General features: G+C 46.7%; 1 protein-coding gene across 1 annotated transcript in view; it reads left to right on the top strand.

Moving 5' to 3' along the window:
- Positions 1-18559: 18559 nt before the first annotated feature.
- Positions 18560-26921, top strand: part of PPP2CB (protein phosphatase 2 catalytic subunit beta) — a 42643-nt gene continuing 34281 nt past the window's right edge. Inside the window, exon 1 of the mRNA XM_040325343.1 lies at positions 18560-18981. Within this exon, the coding sequence (XP_040181277.1) occupies positions 18880-18981 (102 nt within the window). The 5' untranslated portion in view covers positions 18560-18879. The remainder of the gene's footprint in view (positions 18982-26921) is intronic.

Raw genomic sequence — 26921 nt, 5'->3', positions numbered from 1 at the left:
ACTTGAGAATTGAGACCTTGCCTCCTGAGGTACGAAGACCTTATCCTGGTGCCACAAAAATCCATCGTGCCTCCTTAACCACTTGCCGACCAGCACACGATGATATACATCGAGACAATGACATGGGCAGGCAAATGGGAGTACCTGTACGTCCCTTTAAATTTGACGCTCATCGGGCACGCCCGCCGTGTGCCTTGTGAGTGTGCCTGTGGGTCCCAGGAACTTGATGTTCCTGGGTAGCCCATGATTGCAGTCGGCAAAGGTAGAACAGGGGGATGCCTTTGTAAACAAAGCATTCCCCTGTTCTGCCTAGTGACATGTCAGTGATCTACTGTTCCCTGTGATCGGGAACAGTGATCAGTGACGTGTCACTGGTAGCTCCTCCTCCTAACAGTTAGAATCACACCCTAGGACACACTTAACCCCTTCAGCGCCACCTAGTGGTTAACCCCTTCACTGCCAATGTAATTTTCACAGTAATCGGTGCATTTTTATAGCACTGATCACTGTTAAAATGAAAATGGTCCCAAAAATGTGTCAAAAGTGTCCGATGTGTCCGCCATAAAGTTGTAGTCATGATAAAAATCGCAGATTACTGGTAAAAGAAACTGAATAATAAAAATGGCATAAAACTATCCCCTATTTTGTAGACACTATAACTTTTGCGCAAACCACTCAATATACACTTATTGCGTTTTTTTTTTACCAAAAATATGTAGAAGAATACATATCGTCCTAAACTGAGAAAACGCAAAAAATAACCACAGAGGTGATCAAATACCACCAAAAGACAGCTCTATTTGTGGAAAAAAATGGACATAATTTTTTTGGGGGAGCCATGTCGCACTTGTCAGTTAAAGCGACGCAGTGCCGAATAGCAAAAAGTGCTCTGGTCTTTGGCCAGCCAAATAGTCCAGGGCTTAAGTGGTTAATGAGTTGTGTTCGGATTCAAGAGGCCTGTTCGATGGATGACTTTAGGCTGGGCTGGATCAGCAAAAAACTTTGGGCAGATAAGATGGTGCTTGGGGGAGCACACTCAGCTGATTTGGGGAACATCTGCGATAGATCATCTGCCTTCCCCATCTTGGATCCTGGGCAGTAGGCTAAGTGGAAATGAAATCTGTAAAAGAGTAAGGCCATCTAGCTTGCCGAGGTCTTAGGTGTTTAGTGGACCTTAAGTATTTCAGATTTTTATGATCCATGAAGATCATAATCTGGTAATAAGTGCCCTCCAACAGGTATCTCCATTCTTGGAAGGCTACTTTGATTGCCAGGAGTTCTCTATCGCCACAACATGCTTTCTTTCGGCCTGGTTCAGTTTCCTAGAAGGCTAATGGATGAAGCAGAGCCATTGAACCCTGACGCTGAGAGAGCACGGCTCTTATTGTCACTTCGGATGCATCCACCTCAAGGACAAAGGGGAGTGCTGGGTACAGGTGTTGCAACATGGCAGCAGAGGTGCTCAAAGGCTGCTTGAGATACCTGGTTCCAGAGGAAACATGTATGCTGGCGAGTGAGCTGAATGATTGGAGAAACTATGGTTAAGAAATCTTTGACAAATTTCTGATAAAATTTGGCAAAGCCTACAAAGCTCTGGACCCCTTTTCTGTTAGAAGATGAAGGCCACTCGAGAATTGCTGAGACCTTCCGAGTATCTATGGAGACCACAAAACAAACTCCTTCCTGCTTATTTGCCACACACATGTGCTCCTGTATCCTACAAGAATCCATGTCAGTGTAAACAGAAAATCAGTATTAGCTTGGGACTAAAACATCAGGTTTTTTTTGTTTTGTTTTTTATGCAGCCCCTACACTGTATGTGGATATGGATAGCTAACTTTTGTGTCCCTTTATCAAACAGCGGTAAATTACCGCTGTTGATTTCTCGGGCATTCTCAGAGATCGCTTGTTTTTTTTTGTAAAGTGGTGTAGATGGCTTCTCCTTTTGAGGGGTGAAGCGATCTACAAACGCTTCGAACAGTGGAGAATGCCCCTTGCATACTTTTGAACAGTCCCAAAATTCAGCTTTGTCCCTTGTTACATGATGAATCGGCAGAGCCGCCGCTAGAGATCCGGGGGGTCACCGCCATTTTTGCGAAGTGCAGCTCTCATTGAGGCCGAGTGGAAGAAACAAGAGTCGGAGCCCAGGTTGTGGGCCAGGCCACAGGGGCGGGGGGTTGGCGGCAGCACCATTTCTATTGGCAGCTGCTTTCATTGCTACCTGGGCTCTGCCTCTTGTTTGTTTCGCATATTAATAAAATAATAAAGTTAAAGTCCCCCTACATAAATAATTTATAACCTCCTCTACCAGTTTTGGGGGTTTGTGAAAGGCAGGGGGGATTTTTACTGTCTTGGGAGCTCTGATTGAGGAAGAAGGAAGTCAATAATCTCCCTCCTCAGTTCTCCAGTGATTCTCTCTTTGATTCTCCACCCCTGGGCTGGAGAATATGGGAGAGAGAATTCTCACGGAGATCACCAGTGAGGTGCTGAGATCACACCATTGTAAGGCTATTTTCACAATGATGTGCTTTACAGGAATTTTTGCGTTAGACTAGCGCCTCTCCTGTCACTCCAGTGGGAAAGCCTGAGTGCTTTCACACTGGTGTGGTGTGCGTGCGGGACATTAAAAAAAGTCCTGCAAGCAGCATCTTTGGGGCGCTTTAGGAGCAGTGTATACACCGCTCCTAAAGAGCCCCTGCCCATTGAAATCAATAGGCAGCACTGCCAAAGCGATTCGACAGCGGTGCTACACAGGGGCTATTAGCCCTTCATTGACCGCTAGCGGGGGTTAAAAGCACCCCGCTATCAGCTGAAAAGCGCTAAAAATGGCGGCGCTTTACTACTGATGCCGCCACCGCCCCAGTGTGAAAGTGCCCTAAAGACCGTTTGTTTATGTCAATGACAGATTCTCTGTGTGTTGAGATAATCAGCGGAGAACATGTTCTCCCCTTATCATCTTTGTTTCATAAACCGGGTCGCAGCTCATCTCGGTTTCATAAATGGACACCTAAAACAGCAAGGACTTTTGTACAAACAGGCCTTAACATTTTGACAGAAAATATGTAGCTTGTAGAATACAAGTCAGCTCTTGCAGCTAAGACAACATTATATTTTCTACAAAAAGAGTCCTCTAATTTCTCAAAAATTTGATATTTTAGTAAACAGAGTTTAAAGCTCCTGGTACTTAGACAGAAAAGTGTTTTGCAAAACCGGCTTCTATTGTTTCTCCAATTAGTACAGCTTTTAGTACACCAGGTTAGGAAATTGATTGTCAGCTTCTGGTATTATAACAGCATTTTATTTAAACTACATATGCTGATAACTTTTCACCTGCCTGTTACACCCCACCACAGTATTACAACAAAATGACAGCCAGGCTTTTATATGGAGAGAAGGGTATTTAATGTGACAGAACCCAGATACCCTGACTGGGTATCTCCTCCAAGACGTTGCTTCCCAATGCTCTGGAACACGCGATCAGTGAACCTGACTATAGTTACCCCAAGAACTAGACAACACCAGTTTTGGAATAAACCAGAATAAGAACTGTTTATTTGAACAAAGGGATATACACTCAGGACAGGACAACCCTTTCCTTTGCATAATGAAACAGAGCGATGTAGACTTTATCTCCTCCAGTAACATGTAAGCCAATCAACATACACATATACATCCCATAATACTTCGCTCCCAAGGCAGACAGAAATAATAGAACAATGGGAAACAGGCACTTAAACACATAACAACCTCCACCCCACCTCAAACGATCTAGCAATCTTAAAGGTGAAATTATTTATCTTCATATATTTCTTGAGGGATATTGGGCCAAATTCTCAAAAATGGTGCGTAACTTAACTTTAGGGAGTTAAGTTACACTGCCGCAATTTTCCAAAATTAAGTACCGATTCTCAAAGCACTTACCCGGAAAATTGCGGCAGCGCAACTTAACTCCGTCCGTCGCAAGGCGTTCCTAGTTTAAATGAGCGATTCCCATTTAAATTAGGCGCGCTCCCGCGCCGGACGTACTGCGCATGCGTGTGACGTCATTTTTCCCGACGGGCAACGCGCGAACGTAATTTACGCCGGGCTTTGTGGATCGCGACGGGACAATAAAGTTGCGTCGGGAAAAAAAAAAATACGCGCCGGGAAAAAAAATTCTAATTTAAAAAAAAATCGCGGCGATCGAAAAAAAGGTCTGATTTTACATGGTGTACTAAATTTACACATTGTAAAACCAGACCTAGTTTTGCGCAAGCAAATCGTAACTTACGCAGAAACCACAATGCTTAAAAGCTTTGTGGATCTGCTTAAGTCCTCATTTGCATACGCAAAGCGGCATTTCAATGAGAAATGCCCCCAGCGGCGGATGTGGTACTGATCCTAAGATCTGACAGTGTAAGTGTCTTACAGATGTCAGATCTTCTGCCTAACTTTGGAAAAATCCTTTTGAGGATCGTTTCCAAAGTTAGGCACAGGGATACGCAGGCTGAACAGCAGTTCCGCCTGCGTATCTCCTTTGAACATTTGGCCCATTGTTCAGAAATATTACAATTTCAAGTGAAAAAACCTCTTCATTCAGCACACACCACACAGTGCAGACCAGACTGGGCTTCTTGTTCGCCCTGTGCTCCTAATAGAAACAGGGTAACTTACACATAGGAGGGGCCGGGGGAGCTGGACAAGGAGTTTCCCGACCTTTCTAAGGTAAGCTGGGTTCCATAGGCTCTCCAAACAAAGTAACTCCCATCACATATCTCCCCTTTCGGCAGGGGACTAACACAGAAAGAGACCCCAAATGTGTTATCTTTGAAGTTAGTCCGAAGTTTCAGTCCCCCAATGTCTGTACCCCCACAGTACCCCAAACACATTGTCCCAAACAGAGAAATACTCACCCAGCCAACCTCTGCCTCTCTCTCAAAGAACATACCTGCCGTTGGGGGAAAGTGTGGACTGGTTCTTCTCTCTGGAGACCTTTTAGCCGCTGGAGAAAAGACAGGGTGGCTGGGCTCACTTTGTCATACTGTTGGGGATCTGGGCTGTACAGTAGCCCCATCCACTACCACAGGAAATACATCTTTGGTTTGTTGAGAGCAGAGGCCAGCAGCACTCTGCCTTGATGCCAGCCCTTCTGCTTGGTGGCTGTCGGTGGAGGCCTCAGGCCCATTCATGGACACCATCTCAAGCTGCAGTTGAGAGGCGTCGATTCCATTCTCTCCCTGGAACTCCTGCGGAGTTGATAGTTGTGTGCAGAGGTCAGTAGCGTTCTGCCAGAGCGGATGATGTGAGTGCTAAAGCGCTAACTGTTGGGAAGGGAAGACAGTTTCCTCCACTCTCGCTGACTGTTGAGAAGTGAGGATCCACCTGTATCCAGATGTGCTGCTGGGAAGTGACCATCTCCTTCTCACCCTGGGCCTCCAGGAACTGCCACAGTTGTGGGGCAGAGGCCTTGGACCCTCTGTCTGGTTACCAGAGTTTTAGCTGGAGAAGTTTCTTGTAACTCCACAGATGCTGGTGGTAGGAAATCCCATGTCCTTGTCAGTGTTGTGTGAGAAAGGCCAACTGACTCTTTCTTCAGGAAGGCCAAAGCTGCTGTTGGGGCTAGGCAGAGCTCAGTGATGTTCGGCCCTGATGTTCTTCCAGCTTCTCTGACAAAGATGTTACCGGTGCTAGGCAGAGGCTAGCAGTGCCCTTCCCTGTTGTCAGCACTTCAGTTTGGGGACAGCAATCTCTGGAGTTTCTACTGCTGATTCTGGGGCATGCTGCTGAATGTGTTCTAGCAGTTCCCTGTATGCCCTTTCCAGATGCTGTTCTTTCCTTAGAAAATACTGCAGATCAGATTTAGGCTCTGAGATCCCCTATAAGATGGAGCATAGCCTCTCTGTATTCTTGCAGGTCCTCAAGGGTAGGTTTCCCTTCATCGTCAAACACAAAAACATTTGTAAGGCTCTCCTACAGCAATCCAGGGCCGCTAAAGTCATATCCCTCTGGAGAGCATTCTGTGGTCTCCTCTAAATATTCCTGCTCTGCACGCCATTGCAGAGTCCGATAACGATTGTCCAGCTATATCTCCTGCTGGACCAGCCTGTCCAACTCAGTCACCCATTGCTCCTGGGGCCTGCTCTCCCAGTAATGCCATCCACAATGCTAGTTGGTCACTGGCCTGTTACTCTGGAGTTGGAAGGCACTTGCCCTGTTGTATACCAGTGACCTGGAGGGCTCCAATCCAGAGTCCTACCCGAATATGCTACATGAGCTTCAGGTGTTCATCCGCAGACACAGTCCTGGAGTATGCTGAATGTACGATCCACAGCAGCCCCGGGAACTCTGATGCAGGTACATATCTCCTCTGGGGTGACCGAAGTCTGCTATAATGATCTTGGATCCCGGGGGAGGTTTGGATGTCCCAGATTTCAGGAAGTATCCTACTGGTTGCCACCAAATGTGACAGATCCTGGACACCCTGACTGGGTATCTCCAAGACATTGCTTCCCAATGCTCTGGAACACGAGATTAGTGAATTTGGCTATAGTTAGTCCAAGAACTAGGCAACACCAGTTTTGGAGTAAAACAGAATAAGAGCTGTTTATTTTAACAGAAGTATATACACTCAGAGGACAACCCCCCCCCCCTCCTTTGCATAATGATACAGGGTGATGTAGACTTTACCTCCTACAGTAACATGTAAGCCAATCCACATACACACATACATCCCATAATATGTTGCTCCCAAGACAGTCAGAAACAATAGATCAATGGGATACAGGCACTTAACAAACACATAACAATCCCCACCCCACCTCAAACGTTCTAGCAGTCTGAAAGGTGAAATTATTTATCTTAATATATTCGTTGAGGGGTATTGTTCAGAAATATTACTGTACCGAGTGAGATAACCCCTTTATTCATTCAGCAAACACCACACATATAGAACCCTGGATAACAGTAGATTGAAATGTTGAGTCCGGTGTGGTTGTACTGGGAGTCTGGTTAGTGCAGACCAGACTGGGCTTCCCGGTCACCCTGTGCCCCTAATAGACACAAAGTGAATTACACATAGGAGGGGCTGGTGGAGCTGGACAGGAAATTTCCCGACCTCTCTAAGGTAAGCTGGGTTCCATTGGCCATCCACCCAAAGTGACTCCCGTTACACTTTATATCTACATTTTTAAGATTCTGTGTTTTTAATAATCAGAATTTAACAGATAAGCTATTATGAGTGCCTTGACAGTTGGCAGAATAAAGATTCTGAGTCCATGTACCAGGAGCTTCTGTCTTTTTAGTCTTCTTGCCAGATACATACAATGATATTCAAGAATCCCAGTACAGGAAATCTACTGAGTAGGCTCCTAAATATTTTTTAGTTTACTAATTGCCAAAAATCCCAAGTACATCTCTCTTTGAAGCCATTACATTGGGGAGTAATATTGTTCTTTAACAGCAATAATTTTGGCTCTGGAAATGTCAAACATATACAAAGCATTTTAGCTTGGGCTGTTATATGCTACATGGAGCAAAGTTGGTTTCCTAAAGCTAATTTTACAGTAATACTGTGCAACAAAGCTGTAAGCCTCACTCTGTCGCCACAAAGAAATTTATAAAAGAAGACTGTTTCTGTAACGGAAGCTCATCAATACCAACTTTTCTGGTGTGCTGAAGCAACACCACTTCACTGCTTCCCAGACACTGTAGGTACTGTATTCTACACTTCAGGATGTGATACTTACTCCTCCTTCCACACACAGTTGTTCCTCCTGCTGCCTCTTACGCCACCAATATAGATCCTCACACAAAAATTCTTTACTTCTTTCATTTGGGGTTTATGCCCCCCTAGGATAACATGTGGCACTTCACAACTCCCCATTCTAAATGAAGGTATGGCACTTATTGAATTGCAGCTTAGTTATTTGGCTTCACAGCTAGTCCATTTACATTAGTGGATGTTTCCACTTCTTAACAATGCGTAATATCTAATGAAGCAGCTGTTAATTTGTTTGACACCCCCACCAATCCTATTTAGAGATAAAACCCCCATACTGCCACTGGAACTGCAATTTCAATGTTAACTCTTACAATACAAAGGTTTTTTTGTCATGAAATACAAGATTCTTAATCCACAAACAACACCTTGTAGAATAACCCACACAAAGATAATTAAAAAATTGGACATGGTGCCAGGTAGGCGCCCTGTATCAGTTATGATTTATTACAAATGTCACCATACATGTGTAATAATATTTCTCACCCACAGGTGGTTTAGTAAGCTTTGACGTTGTGTTTTAAAATGGCTGCTGCATATTCAATTAATTATGCTGTTGTGGGGGGAAGAGCAGCCATGTGTTGCTGACATCACTTACAATACGACCTGTGAGTGGTCAAGAGGAATGATTAGATCCTGTGGGTGGTCTCTAGTATACAGGACTATAAGGCCTCGTACACACGACCGAACATGTCTGCTGAAACTGGTCCGTGCGTGGAAGAATTGACCTTCCAGGGTCACGCACGTCGCCGCGTCATCGTTGCGCCGACGGTGCGGCCACGTCACCGCGTATCCTGTCCACGGGGATTACGGTTTGATGGTGTGTACAACCATCAGACCGAAATCTCCGAGCGGACATGTCCGATGAAAACGGTCAGCGGACCGTTTTCATCGGACATGTCCCCTCGTGTGTACGAGGCCTAATAGTCACTAGCATACTGTTTGGGGAGAAGTCTGTTTTGAGAGGAACAAAATAGATTACAGCGCACGCAAACATTACATTTAAATCCTTCAAGGCTATTTTAAAACACCTGAACATATTCAAAAATATGGGGATTTAGTCACACTATACGGTCATATAGTGCTAAGCCCTCTTACTGCATCAAAGTACCCAATTATCGGTGTTATAGGAGGACTCCTTTCAGTTCTCCCATAAAGAGTGTATTTCTCCCATGGTCGAGATGCAGGATCTTTCATTCTATTAATAGTGTAGGACCCACTGATAATGGGGTACTTTGACGCAGTAAGTGGGCTTAGCACTATATGACCATATAGTGTGACTAAATCCCCATATTTTTTAATACGTTCAGTTTTTTTTAAATAGATTTGCAGGATTTAAATGTCACTTTTGTATGTGAGCGCTATAATCTATTTTGTTCTGTTTGTGGTATTATAGCAGCACCATCCTAAACACATTTTTAGGGCGTGTCTGTTGTTTGTTTTGAGAGGAAGGCTATTGTTTGGCAGTCTGTGAAAGGACCAAGCATGCAGCCAGGATTTCTGAATTGTCCTATTTCCAGTGGAATCTGTTGCCAGAGTTGAGTATTACCTTTATTTGGGATATTGGAGAATAGGAGTGTATGTTTAAGTCTTGTAATTTGGTTCAGTGGTTATGGTAACCTTTCATGTGTAAGGAATTGTATGTATTTTGATGTCCAGTGAAGTTTTGTTATACAGTATGTTTTTTTTTTAAACTACTCTTGGTGTGTCTGTTCATTTGAAATATGCACTAGATATTTGAGTGATTGTCCAGTATACCTTCATTATAAATGTTGTTGTTTTCCACATTTGATAACCGCCCCATGATAATAAGTACCTTTATCAATGTACTCGGTAGGCCAGCTCAAATCCTTTAATGTACTTTAAGCAGAGTTCCACCCAAAAGTGGAACTTCCGCTTGAGGCACTCCTCACCCCCTTACATGTCACATTTGACATGTAATTTTTTTGGGGGGCAGTGGGGGCTTCAGTAGGAGTACTTCCTCCTTCCGCCCAGGGACCGCCTCTGCGACTTCTCCTCTCGCCTTAGGTGGCCCCTCCCTCTAGGCGATCTCCTGGGACCTGTCACGTGTCCCAGGAGATCGCCTAGAGGGAGGGGCCACCTAAGACGAGAGGAGAAGTCGCAGAGGCGGTCCCTGGGCGGAAGGAGGAAGTACTCCTACCGAAGCCCCCACTGCCCCTCAAAAAAATTACATGCCAAATGTGACATGTAAGGGGAAAGGAGGAAGTACTCTGTCCACTCAGTGAGCGCAGCGCTGCTCGCGCATGCGCAGTGCATGCCCGGCCGTGAAGCCGAAAGCTGTCACGGCCAGGTGCCCACAGAGTAAATGGAGGCACTGGCGGAGAGGGGAGAGAGGAGCGACGCTCCGGGCGGCCGCATCGCTGGACTGTGGAGCAGGTAAGTGTCTGTTTATTAAAAGTCAGCAGCTACACTTTTTGTAGCTGCTGACTTTTAACTGCTTGCCGACCAGCCGCCGCAGTTATACGGCGGCAGGTCGGCTCTGCTGGGCGAGAGCACGTAGCTATACGTCACCTCGTCCAGCAGCCAATAGGGGCCCGACTCCTGTGCGCGTGCCCGGCGAGCACGTTTGCCGACGAGCACACGCGATCACTCGTTACAGAGCGAGGGCCGGGAGCTGTGTGTGTAAATACACAGCTCCCGGTCCTGTCAGGGAGAGAAATGCTGATCTTCTTTTCATACAACTTATGAACAGAAGATCAGTCATTTCCCCATGTCAGTCCACCCCCCTTCAGTTAGAACACACACAGGGAACATAATTAACCCCTTCCCCGCCCCCTAGTGTTAACCCCTTTACTGCCAGTGGCATTTTTATAGTAATCCAATGCATTTTTATAGCACTGATCACTATAAAAATGCCAATGGTCCCAAAAATTTGTCAAAAGTGTCCGAAGTGTCCGCCATAATGTCGCAGTACCGAAAACAAACGCTGATCGCCGCCATTACTAGTAAAAAAAAATATTAATAAAAATGCCATAAAAATACCCCCTATTTTGTAAACGCTATAACTTTTGCGCAAACCAATCAATAAGTGCCGAATCGCAAAAAGTGCTCTGGTCTTTGACCAGCAATATGGTCCGGGGGTTAAGTGGTTAATAAACCTAAAAAGGCTGGAACTCCCCTTTGGTTGTAAATAGGGTTGTCCCGATACCGATACCAGTATCGGTATCGGGACCGATACCGAGTATTTGCGAGAGTACTTGTACTCCCGCAAATACCCACGATACCTAAATAGAATACTTGATCCAAGCACCCACCCCCCCAGCCGCCACCGCCGCAACGAATGCCGTCGCCGACCCCGTCGCATACCGCAACGCCACCGCCTGGGTTAAACAGCGTGCGGGGGAATATCACAGCTTTCATTTGAATAGCTGTAGCATTTCCCGCCGCGCCGCGTATAGACACTCCCCCTTGCTCGGGATCTCTCCAATCCCGAGCAAGGGGGAGTGTCTATACGCGGCGCAGCGGGGAATATTACAGCTATTCAAATGAAAGCTGTGATGTTCCCCGCACGCTGTTTAACCCATGCGGCGACATCTAGGTATGGGGGGGACATGGCTGCATATGTGGGGGGACATGGCTGCATATATGGGGGACATTGCTGCATATGTGGGGGGGACATTGCTGCATATGTGGGGGGGACATTGCTGCATATGTGGGGGGACATGGCTGCATATGTGGGGGACATGGCTGCATATGTGGGGGGACATGGCTGCATTTGGGGACACATTTAAAAAAAAGTATCGGTATTCGATATCGGCGAATACTTGAAAAAAAGTATCGGTACTTGTACTCGGTCCTAAAAAAGTGGTATCGGGACAACCCTAGTTGTAAACCTCAGACATGAAATATGTACAATGCATCTCCCTCTTTAGTGTGTACTTGTCTCAATTAAGAGTACTAAGTGTAATTTCTGTCTGCTGCCATTCTACTATCAGCATGAATCATTTCTGACAAGTTTTCCTGACACCAAGAGAAAAAAGATGACAGGAGGGATCTCCAGCTGATTAACAGCCTCTACTTTGTTCCTGTGTGAAGAAGGGTGTATCCAATCAGCTCCCCAAAATCTATACCAGACCCTTATCCTAGCACACAGCCACGCAGGTCAGGATGGATAGATAAAAATAGGATTTTTGTACTCACCATAAAATCCTTTTCTCTGTTGTCCATGGATGGACAGAGCTCCTTAAATCTTGACATTTGGGTTATGTTCCTGTTCATAGGAGAGGACTAGGCAGAACATGTTAGTTATCTTAAAACATGTAACTTTAACAGAGTTAAACAGCCCCGCCCAGGGGCGGTCCCTCCAGTCATAACCCCTCATCCCGCAGCATGCAGCTCAGTTCGTCAAAAAGCAGTACAAACCTAAAAAAGAAGGGGTGGGTGCTGTGTCCGTCCATGGACGACAGAGAAAAAGATTTTACAGTGAGTACAAAAAATCCTATTTTCTCTTTTCGTCCATGGACAGACACAGCTCCCTAAAGCTTGACATTTGGGACATCCCCAAGCAGTGTCAGAAAAACGAGGGGTGAGAACAGCAATCAAAAACCAACTTCACCCCAAACAAGCAGAGCTCCTCAACGGAGGAGTTGCAAACTCAAACAGCCGCCTGCAAAACCTTTGCGGCCAAAGGAAGCATCTGAAGATGCACTCACATCAACCTTGTAAAATTTGGAAAAAGTGCGAACGGACGACCAAGTCGCCGCTTTACACACCTGTGAAACAGACACTTGATGTCGGAAAGCCCATAAAACACCAATGGCCCTGGTCGAATGCGCCGTGAAAGGGATAAGGAGGAGCCCTCCCCTTAAGGGCGTAGGCCTGGATGAAGGTCTGCCTGATCCACCGAGAAATGGTGGCCGGCGAGACCGCCAGGCCCTTCTGCGGACCAATTTCCCACCACAAACAGTGAGTCCGACCTCCGGAACGAAGCTGTGGCGGACAGGTACACCCGCAGAGCACATACCACATCCAAGGTATGTAGCGCAGCCTCTTTGGGATGCGACGGTCGAGGACACAAGGACGGAAGTACAATGTCCTCGTTCAGATGAAAAGCTAAAACTACCTTCGGAAGAAAAGAAGGTTGCGGGCGTAGAACAGCTTTATCCTTGTGGAGTTCCAAGTATGGAGACTTGCAGGACAAGGCCGCCAACTCAGAAACACGCCTGACAGATGTAATGGCTACTAGAAAAGCCACTTTCTGAGATAGCGTCAAGAGAGGAATTTCCCTGATGTTCTCAAAAGGAGGCTCCTGAAGAGCCGAGAGCACCAGTTTCAAATCCCACGGAGGAAGCAGTGGTCTAATTGGGGGAAGCACATGTCAAACCCCCTGCACAAAAGTACCTACCAGTGAGTGGGTCGCCAAGGGTCGTTGAAAGAAAACAGCCAAGGCTGAAATCTGGCCCTTAATGGTGCATAACCTCCCTGGCAGTATGATTCATTCAGAAAAAAGGTGCTGAAAGCGGTACCATTATTTGCAAGGAAATTTGGTGAGTTGTACTGTAGGCCTGTAATTTTTAGGAATAACTCACTTAAATCTGACCAAACAAGAGTCTTGTAGGCTTCCCGGGTATGAAATTTTTTTAAAAACAAAATTATAAATTATAATATAATAAATAATTATAACAAATAATAATATAATTCTAATAAAAATTATTCAATAATGTAATCAACTCAAAATCACTGAAATTTGCTCAGTTGCAGAATTGTCGCTGTCATTACTTTTATTTTTTTATGACGAATTTCCCCACAAATCGCTATCGCACAATTCTGCAAGTGATTATAATTTATCGCTGTTTTCTAGCTGCTCTAAAACCATTTTTAACATAAAAAGACACTTTTGGTTGCTATGGACAATCTACAGTTTGCAGGGAGAAAGAACCGTTTTTATTATATAAAAGTACATGTAGGACACTGGGCAGACCACTAGGGACAAGGGGGGGTGTGTGTTTTTTTTACATACAGTACTGTAATCTATAAGATTACAGTATACTGTATGTAATGTGTTTGTTTATGTTTTTGAATTTGGCGCCGTTCTCCGCTCCCGTGCGTCGTAACGTCGCAGGGAACGGAGATCGGCGGCACAGGAGGACACTGTGTGAATCGAGCGAGGTCCCGCTCGCTCACACAGCGCGGTGGCATCGCTGGATCCAGGGACAAGGTAAGTAAACCAAGCCTGTGGATCCAGCGAGGCGAGCCCGAGTCTGACTCGGGGGTTACCGATCCTAGCACAAAAATCTAACCCCGAGTCAGACTCGGGAATACCGCCAGGGGGGTTAAAGCAAGTTTCAGATCCACTCCACGCTGTAAAAACAGCAGGACCCTGGAAACCGAAATACATCAGTGGACACCACTCCATCTCCTCGCACATGGAGATGTAGGCCTTCCAAGTGCGATGGTAGGTTTTCCGCAAAGAAGACTTCTGTGCCCTTAGCATGGTTGAAATGACCAAATCCGCCAGACCTCGGTCCCTTAGTACCTGGCTTTCAATAGCCATGCTGTTAAAGCCAGCGACTGTAAAGCAGGATGAAGTATGGGACCTTGAGACAGAAGGTCCTCCCTCATTGCAGCCGCCAGGGTGCATCCGCCACCAGGCGCACGAGGTTGACGTATTAGGGACGCCGGGACCAATCTGGAGCGATTAGAATCACCGGGAGGAAGCAACTTTAGTGGGAGAAAGGCATAAATAGCCGATACTGACCCCACGGGGCCACCAACGTGTCTGACGCGTCTGCCCAAGGACCTCTGGACCTGGCCACGAACCCTGACACCTTGCGATTGAGTCGAGAAGCCTGGAGATCCACGTCCGGTGTGCCCCACCTTCGGCAAAGGAGTTGAAACACCTCCGGATAATGACCATTCCCCCTGATCCATCATCTGGAGACTTAGGTAGTCCGGAATGTAAACGGCTGATCACAGTCCAATGGACTAGGTACTCCAGACGCTGAGTCGGTACCAACATCAACTTCTGGATGTTCAGTACCCAACCAAATTCCCAGAGGGTCTGACTGGCTATAGACACGTCCTCCTCTAATTCTGAGCAAGAAGCAGATCTCAGAAGAAGATCGTCTAGGTAGCCCACGATAGCAATGCCTCGCTGTCTCAGCAAAGCCAGAATCGGGGCGAGCACCTTGGTGAAAACTCTTGGTGCTGATGCTAGGCCAAAGGGAAGAGCCACAAAATGATAGTGGTCTTTGCCGATCGCAAAGCGCAGAAACCTCTGATGGCTGGTGAAAATGGGGACATGCAAGTATGCGTCCTTGATGTCCAGGGATGCCAGAAAATCCCCCGGATGGAGCACAGCAACCACCGAACGAATGGATTCCATCCGGAACTTTCGCACCCTCACAAAGGCATTGAGGGCCTTGAGGTCCAAGATTGGACGGTCACCGTCCTTCTTTGGGACTACAAACAGATTCAAATAGAATCCCTGAAACCTTTCCTCCAGGGGCACAGGTAAAATGACCCCGCACCTGAGCAAGTCTTGTACTGCTCCCATCAAAGCAGACTGACGAGCCGGAAGGAGAGGAAGATTTGAGGGAAAGAATCTGTTTGGCGGACAAGAAGAAACTCTATCTTGTACCCCAAAGTGACCACCTCGGAAGATCTGCTGGCTGACCCTGACTAACGAAAATTACCGCTTCTTTGCGGAATAGGAGGGCCCGGCTTACGGCGCTGCTCCTTCCCCTTTGAGGACTGCGGGAGAAGTGTGCTCTTACCTCCAGTGACATCCTTAATAATGTCGTCCAGCGAGGTACCAAAAAGCCTCCCAACTTTGAAGGGCAAATCTGCCAGAGCTTTTTTGGATGCTTGGTCAGCGGACAACCATTTCAGCCAAATCAGGCGGCGCAGTACCACCGCAGGTACAGAGGCTCTGGAGATCAAGGGGGCCGCATCCAGAGTGGCATCACAGACATACACAAGGCCCTGTACCAATTGGTCAGCCAGCCTTACACACTCTGGAGGAAGCTGATGCTCCTTTACTGTCTGTTGCAAAATCTTTGCCCATTCAGTGAGTGTCTGAGACACCAAATTTGCAGCCAATATAGGTCTTAACGATGACCCCAGCATGGTGAACATGGAGCGGGTCACTGCTTCGGACCTCTTATCAGTAGAGTCCTTAAAGGCAGGGGTCCCCTCTACCGGGAGAGTGGTTACCTTATTTAGCCGAGAGACTGGGGGGTCCACGACCGGAGGAGAGGCCCAGTTTTTCAAAAGGCTCTCCTCAAAAGAATAACGGACCGATATGCGCTAAGGGACCACAAAGGATTTATGCCGCTGTTCCCATTCCTTATCTATGAATTTATCAAAGAAAGTAACATAAGAAAAAAACTTTCACAGAGCAGTTAGATTTGTGTGACCCAATAGAGACAGACCCCTCTGCGGAAGTCCCAGATGCATCTTCCAGCTTGAGAGAGTCCCTCACAGCATCAATAAGTGCACTCACAAGTGCCCTGTCTTGCACTGACCCGGACGAGGGGTCCTCCTCACCAGGGACGTCCTGGCCCTTATCCTCTGACTTACCAGAACCGGGGTCCTGAGCCACAGCTAGGCCCGAATCTGAGTCAGAGTATTCCCCAGACGATAGTGGGGGAGGGGCGCTTTTTACGCCCGCACGCCGCTTCCACCCTGGCAAAAAATGATTCCAGGACGCCGACAGCGTATCTATGGGAACCGCAGGTGCAGGGGCACCGTTTGCTGCCTCTGGCAATTTAGGGGAAGAAAGACCAGATACTGACTCCATATTCACCCACTGACAGCCCTCAGGGACTAAGTGAAAAACACTTGATAAGTCCACCCTCCTTGCTGCACCAACTGGGAGGGGTGGGTTACCCAGGGGACCCAGAGGGAGACCGCTGCCCGCCTTCCTTGTATACACAGCGTGTGCTGTGAGGAAAAAACTGTGAGGTGAATGAGCTGTGCGCCGTTCAGAAACCCAGTGCTAGAGGCCAAAACCCACTCCAAAATGGCCGCCAGACGCCTCAGATGAAAAGGCGCGGACCACAAGAAATTGGCCGCCCGCAATACCGACCTGCGCAAAAAATGGTGCCCGAGCCCCGCGATGTGGACGAGAAAGCCTTGCAAAGACTTCCCAGGAGACAGACCCCCCTCACAAAAAGCAGACCCCCAGCACCCCACAGGGACCCTGGTCGCAGCGGGCCCTTGGGCAGGAGGGGAAAGGGTGACAGAGAGCAGGGAAAGGGAGGACAGGAGAACCCCTTAATCCCTGGAATGCCCAGCTGTTTCATTCTGCCGAGGCAGGAGGAACCGTACTTATCCGTCCTTGCGAGGACTTGCTGGCGCGTCCCTGACAGACCCACAACTGATGGTACGGAGTAGCTGTCGGCCCGGTCCACTGTGAGTGAGACAACAGCAGCCCAGTCATATGTGGACCCCGGAGCATATGCTCCTCTGGCCACCCCTGGAGCCATGGGGTATGTCGTGGTCGACCCAGCGCGTAGCTAAGAACTGCTCACGCTTGATGGCCGGACTGGGGAGACTACAAGGATCTATAATATCCAGCCTGTCACCCAGCTGGCAGTTAATAGAAGAATCACAAAAATAAAATAATACAAATTTCTTCAGGACTCTGGGCCCAAAGGGAGCTTCTCCTCTGCTAGGCAGAAAAAAACTGAGCTGCATGCTGCAGGGTTATGACCGGAGGGACTGCCCCCTGGGCGGGACTGTTTAACTCTGTTAAAGTTGGATGTTTTAAGATAACTAACATGTTCTGCCTAGTTCTCTCCTATGAACAGGAACATAACCCAAATGTCAAGATTTAAGGAGCTGCGTCCGTCCATGGACGAAAAGAGAAAAGTGCATTTTTATATATACAAATATATAGATCAGACCAAAATGAGGGACAAATGAGGAGAAATGAGGGACATACGTGATTTTTGTGCACCCGGGCTGTCCTGCTGCCGTAAATGTACATGTGGCGGCCCGAAAGCTGTTAAAATTGTGCAAACTCATGGAATGGCGACAAACTACAGTACTTAAAAAAATCTCCATAGGCGGTACTTTAAATATCTCTACAGGTTACCAGTTTAGATATAGAGGAGGAGGTCTAGTGCTAGAATTATTGCTCTCACTCTAACGTTCACGGCGATACCTCTCGTGTGTTTTTAACGCTGTTTACATTTGTGGGCCCGACTTACATAAGTGATTCTGGCATGGTTTGGGTCTCCAGCGCTCGGGCCTCCCAGTGGGACCCTCTTTCTTCTTGGGATAACAGCCGAGTGGCTGCTTAGCTGCATCGGTTGTTATCACAAGAAAGCTGATCGTCGGCGCAAGAAAACTGTACCCGGGTGAAGCGCGAAGCAGCCTGCATAACCCCAGTACAACCCCTTCAAGCCGAAGGCCGCATATTTGCATTACTTTGGTGTGAAGAGGTTAACTGCCACTAAAACAAAGCCCTGTGTCAAAAACAAAGATAACAATTTTATTTAGGTACATATTGTTCATTCAAAGTGTGACTGCGCTGATCTCGAAGACTGGCTTGCACAAGAATAGGGTGAAAGTGCTTGCTATTGAAGTGGTTAGTAACCACGAAGCCAGTCCCACATTTTTCGCAATGTCGCGCTGTCAATAAAGTACGCTGGGTGAAAAAAAAAATAAAAAAAACCCGGTTTGCTCGTTTTCTACGCATGCGTCCAACGCTCTTAGTCAACGCGGGTCGTAAAGCGCGACCGTCCTGCGCTCTTCCACAGCCCAGCGACAACTACGGGCGCGCGGCCGTCCAGTCTACGTCTTGGCTCCGCTGTTTACCACAGTATCCCGCGGACGCGCACGTTTCTCTCTTTGGCTCCTCCCTTCGTTCCGTTTGGCGTCTTTCGTGCGCAATAGCACTCTTCCTCTCTGTTCGGTGCGCGCTCCCTGTACACGGGAGGGGGGTGAAGGCGAGATTGAATGAGGAGAAGGAAGGAAGGAACGACACAGCGGCGAAGCGGCCTCCTCCTCTGACACGCATCGGGTGTACCGCCGTAGCTTGTTCTCCACATAAAGCGCCGCGGCCCAGAGGAGGAGGGTGTGACAGGGGAGGGTGGCAGCCGAGTGACTGTGTCGTATCGTGTTACTGGCTGTCCCGGGAGGGGTGCTGCTAGATAATGGAGGACAAAACGTTCACCAAAGAGCTGGACCAATGGATCGAGCAGCTCAATGACTGCAAGCAACTCAACGAGAGCCAAGTGCGCACGCTGTGCGAGAAGGTGAGCCGTTACTGCACCATATTTCTGTGTCATGATTTTCTAAAGGCGGCCGATCACCTGGGTTCTGCCAATGGCCCCGATCCCTCCCTAACAATCACAGGGGAATCTATGCTTCCACCCCCATCCCAACGCCCCCCTCCCCCACACCCGCCCTTTCTATACATACCATACATTGCTAATCACTCTTATTCATTTCTAGCCTCCTGATCCAAGGTTAGGTGTTGTCATTTCGGCCCTGCCTGTTTTATTTCTGTACACTTCGGAATGACATCATGATTTTAATATAAACGTGGGTGCCAATGATAGCACTCATGCTGTATTTTTGGGCAAATTAAATATAAATGAGTGTCTGCAATAATGCCTTCAGTAACTTTTGTGCTCGCTGTCCTGATGGCAAGACACAGATCAACGTGCAATGATGGCTTTCTTTTTATTTCCAGGCATGGTGGGCTTTGTAGAAGCTAAACATTCGAAATGTTAGAACAGATCATAAACCATCCCAGTTATTTAACGATTAAATTGGGGCTGCATGCCTGTGCGTTTAAACACTCTGTCCCACGTTCCATGGCATATGTGGACTCGCACAAGCTGTTGCATAGTTTTGGTTGCTAGGCACAAGAAACATAAGAAGGAAATCTTGCTGAAGAGATTGCTGCTGTCATATTGATTGCACAGGGGATAAAAAATGAAAGTGCTTGTAAACGCAAAATAACAAACACAAAAAGGCATGATGAGCTAGTATGCATTGCTTACTAGCTCATTATGAAATACTTGCCTTAGAACAAAGCTGTTGCAACGGACTTCATACACTGATGTGACCGGCAACATGTCTCCTGGAGTTATTACCGTGCTCCGACGCTGCGATTGGCCGGAGCAATGATGACGTCACTCCCGCGCATGTGTACGGGAGCCGCCAGTCATGGCACAGCTCCTGATATAGCACAAACAAAACGTTTCTTCATTGCGCATGCGCTGATGAGGTCGGCATATGCGGATACAGTGAATATTTCATAAACGGTACAAGTTTAGGAGATATTCACGGTACCTACAGGTAAGCCTTATTATAGGCTTACCTGTAGGTTAAAGTGGTGTAACAGAGTTTACAACCACTTTAAAGAAATTATCTTATGCCTTTATGTCCAATGGACACACTCGTGTTCATGTTTTATTAACAGCTTCCCGTCCAGCATACGTATATATGTGCCCTGGATGGGAAGTCCCTTTACCATGAAGCCCAGGTTCGGGTCAGCTGCCCACTGAGATGATGGAGGAACATCAGTTCCCCTATCACCTCTGGGACAAATGAACCTGGAAGTGACACAGATTTTGTTGCTTCCAGTTTCGGTGTGGTACTCATGCGCAACAGGTTTGTCATAGTGACTTTAGCTTGGGTTCGCACACGGTTAAAGCGGGGGTTCACTGGAATTTTTTTTTTTTTTAACATTGGCTTGAGGCTTATTATGGGAAGCACAATCGGGTGTTTTTTTTTTTTTTAAATCTATGCAGTACATACCTTTTTAGAGATGGATGTTCTCCGCGGCTTCCGGGTATGATCTTCGGGACTGGGCGTTCCTATTTGATTTACAGGCTTCCTACCGTTGCATACAGCGCGTCACGCGTTGCCGAACGTCGGTGCGGCTTTATACGGCGCCTGCGCACCGACGTTCGGCAACTCGTGACATGCTGTATGCTACGGTCGGAAGCCTGTCAATCAAATAGGAACGCCCAGTCCCGCAGTCCATACCCGTAAGCCGCGGAGAACATCTTTCTCTAAAAAGGTATGTACTGCATTGATTTAAAAAAAAAAACACCCGCTTGTGCTTCACACAATTAGCCTCAATCTAATGTTAAAAATTTGTTTTTTGGCTGAACCCCCGCTTTAACTCTAAAGGCCTTCACAGGTTACCAATTTAAAGTGGTTGTAAAGTGAAGGATGCACTTCTGTGTGCTGCTCCCCCAGCTCGTCACTTATACTAATGTGAGTGCAAAACTTGTATGGCGCAACATTTGCGAACTGAATTGCCTCAAGACGCTTGGCATCCATTTTCATTCTGTTTATCCTTCAGAATAAGTGGGTCTTGAGGTTTTTTTTCTGAAGGCCTGGTGATCAATTTCCATTCGGATATTAGTCGGGAATGCGTTCCACAGTCGAGGTCCTTGGACTGCAAATCTTCGTTCTCCTTTGGACTTGTAGCAGGCTTTTGGGATTTGCATTAGTAGAACGCGATTTTGGTATCTAAATAAATATTGGGGGGCACTTCCCTGTACACATTTGCATCAGGCAGAGGGCTTTAAATGTGACTCTGTCCTTTACGGCCAGCCAATGGAGGGATGAGTCCCCCCCCCCCCCCCCCCTCAATTCAGCAATGTGCACTCTGCTGTCCTGGGTCTCACTGCTGTCACTCACAGCCAGTTGGTCTATGAGGAGAGAGCGGAGGTGTGGCTGAGAGACGACTGTCTTATGGACACGCAAAGAAGTACTTGCATCAGTGCCCCTTTGCAAGCAGTCTGCTATTGGGGGCACTGAAGAGTATGGGTGATGAGAAACCGAAATGGGCAACACATCACTAAGGATAATAGATTGTAAAGGTACAATCAAAGGAGCAAAGGAGCATAAAAACAAATGCGGCTGCTGTTTGGATATTTTGACATCTAGCCCTGCCCCCACTGTATGGGCAGGATCTTGTGAGTCAAGGCAGCAACACTGTGTGGCTGAAAAATAAATTAAAGTGATTGTAAACACAGATATCAAAAATTAAACTGACCACTTATAGCTAAATGAGCAATGCAGCACAACTAATTTTGCAGTCAGACAGGGATAGTCCTCTGCAATCCTCTCCGCTACTGGAATTTTTTTTGACACATGCAGAAAATGTCGCCACACCCACTCTCCTTTGATTGACATGCAGAGGAGATACGTTCACGAGCATGAGTGAAGGGTGCGTGTCTCCTGCTGCCCCAGACTGAGTAAAAAAGCATTTAGTTTTAAGTACTTGTAAACCTCATATGCATAATTTCTCCAATACATGCGCTATTTTATAGTTTATGTAAAGATCCAAATCGCTGTATTACCTCTGTATGCCCATCTCCTAAACTTATCACAGCTCTTTGGAAATATTCGGTTCGTGGGTCGGTGGAATTGTGACATCACTGGTCCCAGCTGTACAACCTACGTCCAGCAGGGAGTGACGTGTGTGCACACTTCCAGCATGGTGTGCGCTGCTAAGCGGGTGAACGCGCGTGTGTGTACAGCAGGGATATGGGGACCATTGAGGTTATGACTTTGACTCCCGATTTCTGATCCATAAAAATGCCTATGGACCGTAAATTTTTGGAGGCATGGGACAGGCTTAGAGGTGATACAGAGGCTTGGATTTTTACGTAAACTATAGCATGGTACATGTATTGGTGATATGATGCATATGGGGTTTACAACCACTTTAATGTATGCATATGGAGGGAGCCCACACTTTTTTTTTTTTTTTTAATAGGATTTTAGTGCAGCAAAGGCCACTGTTATCGACTTGCAATGGTTTTCTGACAGAACACTCTTTTACTGTACTTCAGGTGTTAGGGATAAAACATGGGGAAATGTGCATGCTTTGAGACATGCTGATTCCCCCCCCCCCCCCCTATATATATTCTGAGTTGAAACACCAGGCAATTGTATTGTTTAGATTTGATCAGTGTTGGAGAAATGTTGCCCAGAAAATTCCAGTACTGATGTGCAAAGCTAGTGGAGACCTCCAATACAGCTAAAGGCCAGTGTCGGTGACGTCAGATTGAGACGCTTAAATTATTTAGAATTTTTTGGCAGTTGACCATTTGACCTGATTCATGTGGATTTTATCATTCCAATAGACTTGCAGTGATACAGGCCCTAAGGCCCCTTTCACACTGACACGTTTTTCAGGCGGTTTGGCTCTAAAAATAGCGCTGCTATACCGCCTAAAAAAATTGAGCCCTGCAGTCTAAAGTGTGAAAGCCCGAAGGCTTTCACACTGAAGCGGTGTCCTAGCAGGACCGCTCCAAAAGTCCTGCTAGCCGCATCTTTGGAGTGATATAGGAGCGGTGCAGAGGCGCATTGCCGGCGGTATTACCCTTTTTTGGCCGCTAGCGGGGGTTAAAACCGCACCGCTAGCGTCCGAGTATTGCGGTAATATCGCGCCACTTTACAGCCACCACACCTCCCGTGCCCAGTGTGAAAGGGGCCAAAAGGTGGTTGAACAAAATACTGGTGAGGAGTAAATATCTGTAAGCAAAATTATAAATTTCTTATGCATCTTAATGGATCTTAGTTCTGGACTGTGAAATGTTTTCACTTAGTTTTTATTGAGTTTGTAAAAAGTACAGAGCAAAATAACAGTGAACATTCCAAACATTGGATAGTTTAAGGCTCGGTTCACACTGAGGTAACCTGTCAGGTGACTTGGCTTCCTGACAAGTGGTGCTCCATTCAATGCAATGGAACTGTTCTAATCAGAGCGACTCAAGTTAGGTTCCTATAGGACGACTTCGAAGCGGCTTGCATTGACTTCTATTACAGAAGTAGTTTGCAAGCTGCGCTAAAGTCGCATGTGTGGGGTGGCTTTAGAGCTGCCCCAGTGTGAACTTAGACTCAAAGTGTGAAAGTATTATGCTTCTTAGTAACAGTAATACAGTCAAGGAGTAACCGTATTTGATGAAATGTTAACAGTGAAGCTCTATAACCGTATGTAGACAGGGGGAAGATGGGGGGGGGGGGGGAGAAGAACCAAGGCGGCAGGGTGATGAGATTAAACCTGGTTATAGGGTAGGAGTATCTTGTAGTAGGTTTTAACTGCCTATTGTACCAACATTTCCATTGAAGCCATAGTATAATGTGCTTGGAGTAAGTTGTTAAACGTTCATAGGAGTAATGAGTGTGTACATTGTAGTTGAGTAATGTCAAATAGCATATTAGATATGTCTGACCAAAACTCATTTAGATATGACCAAAACATGTGGTACAGAGGGCCTAAATGGCCACGGTTCCTCCAGGATTTGGGTGTGGAATTTTGCTAGTTTTTGGGGTGTTGGATACCACTGCAGAGTTAGTTCCCATAGTGACGTACTGCTTGTGGTTTTGTATATCGAGCGTAGGGCCGTTTGCCATTGTTGATCAGTAAATTGTTGTTGTAGGTCTTCCTCCCATTGCCTTAAGGGCATTTATTTAGTAAATTTTCTTTATCATACATCACTGGACACAAAGTTAGGCTATTCCTTACTTGGTTTTATGCCATCTGTAGGTGAATGGACACTGGTAGACCAAAGGTCTTAGACAGGAAGATGTCCAGTTGGTATCAGCCTCTTGGTCGAAAATGCTTTTGATCTAGACTCTCAAGCCTCGTACACACGATCTGATTTTCCGATGGGAATTGTGTGACAGCCTGTTGGCGGAAAATCCATCCGTTTGTACGCTCCATCGGACAAATGCTGGCAGGCTTTAAAATTTCCCATGGACAACGGTCTTTTGAATTTTCCGATTTGCTTGTACACAAGTTTGTCGGACAAAAGTCCAAAGTACAAACACGAATGCTTGGAAGCAATGCTTGCCAAACACATTCGCAGAAGGTGCCCAAAGGGTGGCGCTATAGAGCTGATAAAACACTTAGTACGTTTGTGTTTGTTGGCCGACTATTCTTTGCCGTTTTGTATGCAAGACAAATTCCTGGCCAACGCCCTTCGGGCAAGTCGGCTGTGTCCGTAGAATATCCGACCGTGTGTACGAGGCTTAACCGAGATGGTTCGTTCTGCCTTTATCCACTTCAATACCGGGCTTTAAAACCCACCTCCTTCCCGGGCCTATTCTGGCACTTCTTTCCTACATGTACAAATCCTCATTCTTTTGCTAGAAAATTACTCAGAACCCCCAAACATTATATATGTTTTTTTAGCAGACACCCTAGGGAATAAAATGGCGGTCATTGCAACTTTTTATCTTGCACCGTATTTGCGCAATAATTTTTTAAACGGCTTTTTTTTGTAAAAAAAACGGTTTCATAAATTAAAAAATAACAAAACAGTAACGTTAGCCCAATTTTTTGGTAAAATATGAAAGATGATGTTACGCCGAGTAACTAGATACCTAACATGTCACGCTTTAAAATTGCGTACACTCATGGAATGGCGCCAAACTTCGTTACTTAAAAATCTCCATAGGCGACACTTAAAATTTTTTACAGGTTGCCAGTTTAGAGTTAGAGGAGGTCTAGTGCTAGAATTGTTGCACACGCTCTAACGCACGCGGCGACACCTCACATGTGTGGTTTGAACGTTGACGTTTACATACGTGGGCGGGACTTACGTGTGCGTACGCTTCTGAGCGCGAGCTACCGGGGACAGGGGCATTTTAATTTTTTTCTTTTTTCTTTTTTATTTTACTTATTTCTTTATTTTTTACACTTTTTTTTTTTTTTTTCAATCGCTTTTATTCCTATTACAAGGAATGTAAACATCCCTTGTAATAGGAATGTGCATGACAGGTCCTCTTTAAGGAGAGATGCAGGGTCAATAAGACCCCCACATCTCTCCTGCAGGCTGGAAAGAATGAGATCGTGAAAAAAAATTCACAGATCTCATTCAAACTAGCCGCAATTGCGGTTTGTTTACTTACGGGGACCCGGGCGTGACGTCATCACATCGCGCCCGGGCCTCCGACGGTCATAGAGATGACTGGTGACCAGATGGTCACCAGTCTTCTCTATGGCAAACATCCGGCGGACGGCGATCATCTCTCCGGGCCCCCGGTGGGACGGGAGAGCCCGGAGAAGCACCGGATGGCGGCGGGAGGGGGGGATGTCCCCTCCCGCCGCCTGTAAGAACGATCTAGCGGCGGAACCGCCGCTATGATCGTTCTTACGGTGCGCAGGATCGCCGCCGCTAAAAAATGATATCTCAATGATGCCTCCGGGTGCAGGCATCATTGAGATATCCCCCCGCAAAGCCCATCACGTCATATGACGTCCACCCAGGATAACAGGTCCCCGTTTTGGACGTCATATGACGGCGTGCGGGTGTCAAGTGGTTAAGTTGCCTCTCTGGTCCTCTTTAGGGTCTCTAAAGCCTCCTTTAGGCTGCAATGGCTTTCCCCTTGCACCCTCTGTCATCCTCAGGAAAAATGCGTGATTGGGAGAATTCTTTAAAGTCGGCTGTGGAAATCAGATTGGCCTTGAGTAAAATCGGGGTCATATTTCAGCCTTGTCGGTATTCTTCCAAAGGCCTTTGTTTGTGTTTGTGTTGTATACATAAAACCTCACAATGGGACTCTTGGGCTGTGCACCATTGTGAGGCTCTTTGTTGGATGATTTAATTCTTTGGTGTTGAGTGATGTGAATTTTTGGCATGTTGACTAGTGTGAATAAGGTTAGTGAGGAGTTGTCTGTATCGGTATACAGGCGATGGTTGAGACTTTGGGTTTCCTAGACATATGTTGTAGCTAGTTTTTGAGGTCCCCGGGGGTAGGGATCAGGAGGGCCAGAGAGACTTGTAAAGTTCTCAATTACCGGTATCTGTATTCTATAAGTACTATTAAACAGCTCGCCTGACAATGCAGGGAATAACATCAAAGCAAAGAGGAAAATCGGCAGGTTTTTATATCTAGAGCTGCTGAGGTATGACTGGGTAAAACTTTGTGAACTGGTTGCAACAAGCAGAGTACCTGAACTGGAACGTAGTGCTATGTTAGTCATAATATTGGAAACGCTCACTTTGGTGTAGAAGTTTTAGCATAGTGGCACCCAGATGGGGACGGGTTGTTTCTCCCGTAGTTAACTTGAGTTGTAGGGTCGGCGTTGATTCCCGATGCCTGGAGCAATTTGAGACCTTCCTCTACTGCAGGCATCACTAAATGGCGGCCCGCGGTCCGTGTCCGGCCCGAGCTGCTGCTCTTTCCGGACCGCGGCGATCTCGCCATTTAGCTG

The sequence above is a fragment of the Rana temporaria genome, chromosome 1, assembly GCF_905171775.1.
Source record: "Rana temporaria chromosome 1, aRanTem1.1, whole genome shotgun sequence".
In the NCBI taxonomy this organism is placed as follows: Eukaryota; Metazoa; Chordata; class Amphibia; order Anura; family Ranidae; genus Rana; species Rana temporaria.
Note: the sequence above shows the minus strand (reverse complement) of the source record. Positions and strands in the feature narration are given on the sequence as shown.